Source organism: Bombus flavifrons, chromosome 9 (genome assembly GCF_040668555.2).
Source record: "Bombus flavifrons isolate JBK064 chromosome 9, iyBomFlav1_principal, whole genome shotgun sequence".
NCBI lineage: Eukaryota > Metazoa > Arthropoda > Insecta > Hymenoptera > Apidae > Bombus > Bombus flavifrons.
The window spans coordinates 4,345,453-4,355,318 of record NC_138450.1 but is presented as its reverse complement, the minus strand read 5'-3'; the positions used below and the strand labels follow the sequence as shown (position 1 = coordinate 4,355,318).

General features: G+C 39.4%; 1 protein-coding gene across 1 annotated transcript; it reads left to right on the top strand.

Moving 5' to 3' along the window:
• The first annotated feature begins 3,430 nt into the window (after positions 1-3,430).
• LOC138183238 (kinesin-like protein KIF20B) lies at positions 3,431-8,304 on the top strand. The gene is made up of 2 exons (XM_069119907.1): positions 3,431-7,537; positions 8,050-8,304. Exons 1-2 carry the CDS (start codon positions 3,431-3,433, stop codon positions 8,302-8,304), a joined length of 4,362 nt encoding a protein of 1,453 aa, XP_068976008.1.
• The last annotated feature ends 1,562 nt before the right edge of the window (positions 8,305-9,866 follow it).

Sequence of the window (9,866 nt, the reverse complement as noted above, 5' to 3'; positions counted from 1 at the left end):
TCGTGCTCGACCCCGATGAAAGCAGCCTGTTAATTGGGAATACTGATGGCAGCGGGGAAACCGTATTCGGATCGATGCCGCTCCGATGCCTTCGTTTCCTTCCCTCTTTTCGCCTATCCTCTTGCCTTGGTTTCATCTTCTCTTCGGCCACCCACGCAAGATCATGGCGCCGGATAAGACCCGTGGGACGCTGTCAAAGGGAGCTTATATTTATGAGACTTTCGGCAAACAAATGGATAAATCTAATATCTCGAAGCTCCTTGAGAACGACCAACGTCTTCCCGCGGATTGAGATTCCTAACGCTGGGTTGAGATCGAGCTGCGAGAATTAAGACTTCTTCTTCAATGGACAAGAGATCGATGAGATTGAGAGTTAGGTATTCTTATTGGTTTAATACACTCCACATAAGGACGTTCGTTTGTGTTGTTTAACAGAGCGATTGTAATGTCTTGGATTAATCGTGGCTACTGAGTACGTTGGAATGGAAAATATTATATGTTTTACGTTTAGAATTTCTTTAGATCTTTGAACATTTTGAAGAAAATTAAGAGATGTTAGAGTAACTCACTATTATACACCAAACTTATGACGTTAAGAAGATGCTATACATTTTATGGTAAAAATGAAGCAGGACAAAAAGTGGATATAAAGATCATATCATCAAAAATGCAGAAGAAAAAAGAATCAATTTAAACGTTTTAATCAATGTAAACACGTGGTCAGTGCTGTACACTACGTATACCTAACAAGTCCCTGTGTATTATCAATTGCGTAAGAATGAAAGTACGATTCCTGTGTCAATTTGTTTGTCGAGATTTCACGTATCGCAAACAGTAAGCGAAGAAACGTCGAAGAGTAATATTCGAAGGGGAGGACTTGGAATCACGGACGCTGCCTGCCGTTTCGTTCACCAGCGCCATTAAAGACGCTATAAAAGAAGTGGCCTGGCGGCGGCGAACGAGTCCCGATGGCGAGAGAGTGCTAGGCGAAATTTGTCAGTATTAAATAAATAACCCATAAAGGTGGAACATCAATCCACCGTAGAAACATTAACGCCCGATATAAGGGGGCGATGTAACGGCTGTTATTTTTCATACACAAACAACGTCTTATACTGTGCATGAACGTAACATAGGTAAGGAATCATCGTTTCTTCCCCTGTCGATGCATTTTTCGTCTTCTTTGATGTTTTTACGACTTATACCATAGATCGTATCGTAATTCACGAGATAAAACACGATGTATCTATTAGGATAGAAGTGTTTAAAAATGCTTCAAAATACTTTGAGACGAAACAATTAACACACTCTACCCTTCTTTTTTTTTGTTGCTATATTACAATTGTTTAACATATATAGATATATAATATATAGTGTTGTGTTACAGTCATATGAAATACAACGATATTTAGTAACACGAGTGAGTTGATACGAAAAGAAGTTCATGACGAGGTAAAGCTATATCTAAGTTGCGGATATTTATGTAAATTCCTATTTTTATAAATATAATTGAAAAATGAACCTGTATACTAAATGTATTAATAGATACTACTTTATATACTCTTACTTGTTACATATTATGTACATTTTGTGCATTTTTGTCTTCGTATTATATGCATACAAAATGCATAAAATTGATAAAAAAGAAAACTAGAACCTGATAAAACTCCAGTATACGATGCATTAATTATTCTTTCTATAGCGAAACAGTTTAGCCACTCAGTGAATAACTCGGACATCGAAAACTTGCGCACCTTGGAATTCAACTTGTTGCTCGTCGGCCGGCATTCGAATTCTGGGAAGCCCGATTCCTCGCCTGCTGGAATAACACCTCGACCCTTTGCCGAGAAAACTGCAAAGCGGCGTCTTCTTGTAGCGAAAGTTCGGGCGGCGTGGCGCGTCGAAAGTTCGAACGGTCCAAAAGAAAAGACCACCAATGGCGGCGAGCTTTAGCGGGGAACCGCGAGCGTCCGGAATGCCATGGCCAGTCGAGACAGGGAAGAGGGAAAGAGCCAGCGTGTGCGATGAGGCGATATACACCGAGAGGGTCCAGCGGCGAAAACGAAAAGAGAAACGCGAGGTTCGGTACGCGTGCAAAAGAGAGGCCGGTCAGACGGTCGTGTCGATACAAGGAGTCGATTGTGGGTTGAAAGACACCGCCGCGACGCACAATAAGGCCTCTTCGAAGACGTCTCATAGAGCACAGTGGCCGACTTGTGCTTGCGATACGATTCCGATGCCGAGATTACGCCGGATTTCGCGGATCGCGCGCGGTCTATCTCGAATCCTCCGCCGACTCGGCCTATTAGCTCACTGTTTGATTGGCTGCGGTTAATGAGCCGAGCGACACGCGTATAAATTGCCTCTTATTGCCGACTTTGAAGATATTTCGAGACACGCGGTCGCGTCTCTGATTTCCAAATGACGCGCTCGTACGTCAATTACGAACATTTTTGGAATAATTGCGGGGCAAACCGGTCTCGATGAAAATTTTCTTGCAGTTGATGCGGAGTGGAGATAAAGTTTGGAAGGGTTTGATGCTGTTGAAAATGACAACGTGAGTTCGCGCTCGCCTTCCATATGCAGATGCGCTAGTTACAGTAAATAGTAACTAGAAGATAGTTCTAGATATAATCGATAGATTCAATCGATAGGTTTAAGATATTCTTTTGTTTTTATCCCTTGTCCATGTAAGAAAGTGCAATAAAGGTTTTTCGGCTCAGAACGGTGTGATAGATTTATCCAAAGAATAAAATAATAGCTATTGTGATCCTACCTCTAAATACAGAAATAACAACAGATGCTCTGCTCGTTTGTTATTTTGTAATGCTAGGTAGGTCGATCTGGTAGAGACGATGTGGAATTTATGATTGCTGATAAGTTGGCGAATAAGAAATATTTCTTCGAAGATGAAGATTTATGTGGTCGATGTGAGTTGAAGGTTGGATTTGAACAAGAGCGTCGTGAAAGCTACTAGAGAAATCTTAGCCCTGCTGGAGGAGGTTGAAAACATTCTCTGTTCGATCTGAAGAATGTTTTAATTCATAAATTATTTGATTTGTTAGCGCGATACGTCGGTATCAGCAGAAATTGCAGATGTTCCGCGCGAATAAAAAAAGACAATTTACAATGTGAAATTATCTTAAAACTACATTCACGCGTATTAATTCGATAACAGTGACACGTTGTGTAACCTAGCAGAACTGAGAAAATTTCTCCAAAATGGATCGAAGCGTTATGAAGCTTCTTGAATCAACGATCGCCGGACGTGTAAAGATAATCGTAAATTGAAATTTCTGAAACAGAATTGCAAGCTCTGTACTGAGACGAGTTCATTACATAGTGAAGCGTACTGTGTATGTTCGCATTCTCTTAAGTTGTAACATATATCCCAGTTTCTTTGTTCAAGATTTCCTGAGTTTCGTAGAACATGTTCGCTTCAGATTCGAATCCCACCAAGCCTTCAGAAAATAACGAAAACACAGTATCCCGTTATACATCAGCAACTTGTTCATCTATGAACAACGTGTACCTTAGAATAAAACCGAACTCCGCAAAAACCAACAAAGAAATCTACACAGTGGTCGGTTTAAAGACGCTTCACGTAAAGAAAGGCGAGAACGTAGATAAGAAGTACTCTTTTACAAGAATTTTCGATTCAGAGTCCACTCAAGCTGATTTATTTTGTCAAAGCGTACGGTGGCAAGTGATTTACTTTCTTCTCGGCGAGAGTTCAACGATTCTAACCTATGGAGCTTCTAACTCTGGAAAAACGTATACATTGTACGGATCAACGGATTCACCTGGTGTAATCCCTCGCGCCATCGAATTGTTATTTTCCACGATTAACTGCACCTTGGCTCCTTGGTATAAAATCAGCGACGACAATAGAATTGTCTGTTTAGACGAACGCGAACGAAATTCTGAAATACACAACAAAACGAATTTAATAAATCCGAATGTAATCGCGAAGGAAGAATACACGCAGGCTCGATTGTCTTTGAATAATTCGAACCCTCGAATTCCTGAATTGGAGGAACAAGATCTTTGGAGTGACGAGTGCATGTCCTCTGTATGGATGTCCGTTGCAGAAATCTACAATGATAACGTGTACGATCTTCTAGCCATCGACGATCAGGAAAGACGACCATTAAAAGTGACAACTCGAAGGGATTGTTCTACTTACGTGAATGGTTTAAAATTTATCCACATCACCACAGCATTGGAAGCTTGTCAGCTATTAATATTCGTTCAATCTAGAATGGCTGTAATCTCGACAGTACCAAATATCACGAACTCGCAGTCTCATACTATTTTGACATTAAAATTGCTGAAGTATAAGAAGGAGAACGTACCGGAAGAAGTTCGAGTTAGTACGTTAACATTTTGCGACGTGGCTGGTTCCAGAAAGTTTAAAAAAGGAGAAGGAAAAGGCAGCGGATCAACAGAATCGAGGAATATAAATAATAGCTTGCTGGTGCTTGGAAGATGTCTTAAATCTCTACGTGACAGTCATCCGAGCGGTGACAATGTAACTGGCCCTTTTAGAGAGTCGAAATTGACCAGGATTCTTCAGAAGGTTTTGACTGGTCGAGAGAAGGTCAGTTTCATTATTAATATCGATATTGGAATTGATTCTTTTCCGGAAACTTTGAGTGCTCTGAATTTCTCAGCAATGGCAAAGAAATTAGGTAGCGAACCAGGGATATTGAAACGAAGCACGTTCTGTGTGACGACGATGACGCCAAGGAGTCCAAAATCATCCACGTGGGCTTTTGCCGCGCATAGTCCAAGAAAGGTCATCACTGTGGATTTCGAAGAATACGAAACCCTTAAGCAACAGAATAAGAACTTGATGGAAGAACTAAATGCCATGAAAGCCACTAGTAACAAGAAGCAGATCATCTCGATGAAAGTTTCGAAAGAGACGCAGTTGGAAAATTCGTTTTTCGATTACAGAGAGTTGCAAGAGAAACACGCGGAACTGATGAAGCGTCTGGAAGCTTTGGAACGCGAGAACTTAAATCGAGAATTTGAGATAAGGCAGGAATTGATAGATTACTATTCCACGGCTATCAAACAGCTAGAGTCAACTTGGAAGAAACGCACGCAGGATATCGAGGACGAGAGACGACACTTGTTGAAGTGGTCTGTGAACCAAGTAGAAACGTTTTTTAAAGAACGTATCGATAGTATAATGTGTAATAAAAAGAGAAAGAGGGACGACGACAACAATTCTAACGAAATTCAACCGACCTATGTGGAACTTGAAGGTGAAAATGACATGATCACGTCGGAAGTGGTCGATTTAAGAGAAATGGTGCGCAGTCTAAGGACCGAGAACGAGTTACTGAATAAAGATAGAAATAAATATAAGTTCCAATTTTCGTTAATTGATGGAAGACTCAAATATGTGTATGAATTAGCTGAAATGAATTTTCCTGAATTATCTTTCAAGGCGCAAAATAACGCGTGCGACCCCAGTCGGCTTATGGACGAATTGAAACGTATGTTTGACGAAATGGCGGACAACATCTCGTATTTGAAACATGATTTGAATTTAGTCAATAATCGTGCGAAAATTATGGCGAATTCGATGGAAACAGAGAAAATGCAATGGAATACGAAAATCACGTTGGAGGAGACGTTGAATAAAGTGAAAGACCTTGAAAGTGAAAGACGAGAAAAGACGAATCTCATTCACAATTTGCAACTTCAATTGCGGTTGCTGAGAAAAGAGTTAACCGACACTCGAGAATGTGAGATCGAGTATGATGCGAAATGTGCTGGAAAGGAAGATGTCCGTAGCTTGAACCGAAAATATCATTCACTCAGCAACGAAGATTTCTTCTGTAGCGATAACAGCGATAATACCGAGTTAATAACGCAAGCTCACGTGGATATAAAAGCGGAACGATATCTTAATGACGACACTAAGAATTCACTGAAGAACGTTTCCTTAAACACTGTAGACTCAGACTTGGATCGACACACTTTCAGATCCAGCGACAGTGACAATGTGAAAGAAGATTCTGGTATCGATTTTAGTTGTAGAAGCCAGAGTATTAATGATAGTTCCACTATGGAAGAAACGAAAGAAAATTACACGCGAACGACTTCCACGTTCCACCATTATAACGATGGGTGCGAACAAACCAAACAATTGAAGACTAATCATACGAATGTGGAACATTATACCGAGCAAGAACGAGAAATGTCATTGGACAGAGAATTATTACGCGATGTGAGTGACTTGAAGTCGGCAATAGACACTTTGAGAAGAATCGCAGATTTTAATAAATTGGAGGTCGCGGAGTACAGAAGCAAATTGCTATGTTGCGAAGAAAAAGCGAAGGAACTGAAAGAAGAGAATGAAAAACTGATAAAAATAGTGGAAATAGATTCGCAGAAGTACAACGAGCGGATCAACGAGTTGACTCAGGAGCTTCTGGTTAAGGAAGAGGACGATAATCGCAGTCTGAAGCAACTTGAGACTTGTTTGAAGAAGTGCGCCTCTCTCGAGGATCAATTGTCCGTGCTTCATCTCGTTTACGAGCAAACGCTGAAATCATTTGCTAATAAGAATCCACAAATCGAAAAATCTGGAAAGGAACTGTCGGCGAAGAGTTTGGAGACGAGCAGCGACAAAGTAGCAGAAACGCGGAGCGATCTGTTCAGCGTGCAGCAGCTGCAGGAGAAGGTTAACGGACTCGAAACTGTTCTCGAAAAGTGCCAGGAGGAGAGAAACAATTATCGCGAGCGATTGCAGGAACATTTAGAGACGCAGTCGATGCTGGAAATGAAATTGAAGTGGCTGTCGACGGAAATTCGGAGCAGAGATGATGAGCTGGTCTCGTTGAAGACGGAATTCAACAACATGGCACAACGGAACGAATCTAACGATAAAAGAATGAAACATTTGAGCGAAGAGATCGTTCGATCGAACGACAACGTGCGTTGTATGAAAGAAAAATTAACATATTTCGAAGAGACACGGAAGAATCTTGAAGAAAGATTGGAGAACGAAATAGTTGATCCTCGTTCGAGTTTGACAAATATTATTCAGAAGATCTACGAGGAGAATAAAGACAGAGAAGAGAAATTTTATAAGTTAAAGTTACAAGTGCGTGAGAACGAGATAGAGATGGATTTGCTTAAGAAGCATAGGAATGATAATATAAAGAAGTACGAATGTATGGTACAGTATTTAAGAGTAGAGGTTGAGAAGAAGAAGGAACAGCTGACTAAATTGCAGAAATTAATTTTTACGAATTTCACTTTGAGATATCGCAAGTTGTGTAATAAAAGACGAAGCAAATCGATGGTTTTTCAATTGCAGAAGCTAACTATTTGTAGTAAACAAGATTTGAAAGTGTCGTCTGTTAATAGAATAACTAATAACGAAGAATTATCTCCGTCAATTTATGAATGCTCGATTGATAATTCGCGTGATGTTCATTTCCCAAATTCACAATTATCAGCCAGAAATGAAGAGTTCGATACTAAAAGTGCGTATGGAACAGAAGAGTCTTGTCCAGTACGTTGTTCTTAATCTACTTATAAGTAAAGGATAAAGAGAAAGTAGGAAATATCAATTTTTCTGATTTTACGCTGCTTTTTTTCGATACTAACTAAGATTATAGAACCGCTCATATTTTTCTGACGTTTAATCATCCCTCTTAGAATCGGATAAATTTATCCTCTTCTATCTTTCTAAATATTCCAAATATTTTCTCGCCTTACGTTTTGAAAAAATTGCTCTATTACCGGCATTTATAAATTTAATATATCGTAACCAACAGATAGAATTTCAATTTTGTGTAAAGAGATCTAACAACCTGTTGTTAGTGTAAAGCATTACAAATTTATTTTCTAAGATAAAATCTTGTAACGTTCTTCGCTTCCTGTTGTTCTCTTTTTAATTTTAATTTTAAATATATCTAATTAGTTAATATTTTAATAAGTGCATTAACCGTTCTGACATAATGATATTAAAAGTACATTAACCGTAACTTCCTATCTTATACTCTACAGTTTTAAACGCTTCAGACAGAGAGCAGTTTGGGGTTGAACGACTCGAACGTAGACGCACGTCAGATCCAGAGCGATGCCTCCGACTGTTCTGAAGTGCACTGCGGTTGCGGTATTGGTTTTAAAAATGCTGGAAGGCAGGGAAGAATGTCAGGTTGGATGAAAGTTCGAAGAAGCATCGCGAATACCTGTCTCCTGCGTCAACCCTGCGGTGAATACACCAGTGTTCACAACGATGCTTTCAAGACTGACGTTGTAAAGCATAATACATAATTAGAAAATCATTTTCCAGGCAATTGAAGTGTCTGTAAATACTCGCAACATATCTGTTATTCCTTACAATCTTGCACCATTTTTATTACAGTTCTTGTTACTACATACAGTTCGTTTGGATACTTTGTTTTCTAGTTTCCTTCTACTTAGCGTGTTTCGATATGATATTGCTGTACGCATCACGTATCGTAGTTATCGCTTAAAGAAAGAAACCGAAAAGAAAAGATGTCACAACTGTTATTCTTATTACATACAATTCATTTGGTTATTTGTTCTTTAGTTCCATTTAATAAGTTTCGATGTGATATTACTTTATGTATCCAGTGTCACAGTTATCGTATAAATAAAGGCACAGAAAAAAAGAAGAAAAAAAAACACGTGTCTCGGAAGTGGACCGTTTTTCTTGGTTCGCGACTTGAATTAGAGATAGAAAGAAAGGAGCGTCAAACTGTAAGCGAGTTATCGACTAGCGGTATTATCGGTGTATCGGTCGTTCCCTCGGGACGAGATCTTGTGTAATGGCAAAACGTGGTTCCAACGTTCGTTACAATAAGCCCGCCGCCCCCGAAGAGCAGGAGAAACCTGTTTAGTTGGCTCGTACAAGGGCGGACCCTGGTCGGGATTTTATTGGCAATATGCTATAATTTCCGACATTAGATGCCGCTGACGCTTTCTGGCTCTCATTATACCCCGGCTGCGTCCCTATATGTGATCTTTTCGCGAAAACGTCGCTCCCACCCCTGGTAACCTTCTACGGATTCTGATATATGAAATTATGACGAGGGACATCGGAATGGAACTGTAAGTCCTTTCCACGCGATCGCTCAGTCTCTGATGGTATTACTCGGAATACCTCGTAATGGGAGAGATCAGATAAATGAAACGAGACGCGAGAATACATTACATCAACGTTACGTCGCTGAGGGGAAATTAGCGGTTTGATTTTTATGGCCGCCCGATCGATCCGAAACAGTCTAATAATACGAGGGCTATCAGTTTTATGTCAGCGAAATGAAAGATTTGAGAGAAATACGTAATACACTTCGGGATATTCTAAATTAATTTACATAGGTACTATTTTCGTTTATTAGTTGGAAATTGTTTTCTAGAGTATAAAGGGAATTCGTGTTATTTCATTAAAATGATTTCATTATAATGTAGTATACAATCGTGTATTGTTCTGTATAATTCCTTTTCGAAACTCCAAGGTATTTCTTAAATATAAAAGATATAATTTCAATCATCATTAGGTTCCAGAATAATTATTTAAAATTCATAACAAAACTTCTATTAAAATACATTTTCAAACAATAATGAAATTATTGTACAGATTGACCATTAATAAAGCGATGTTAATGAAGTATCAGATTTTGTTGTGTTTATGTGTGTTTCATATATTTCATTTATCATTTCCTGCGATCCATAGGTCCAAATAAGAGTTCCAAATTTTCGTGACAGTGGATTGCCACGACCATTTTCTGGTTCACCTTGCAACCGCTGATTTTCCCGGTAAATGTACTGCGAACTTTCCTCTTTCAATTGGCAATAAGGTTTGATCGTCA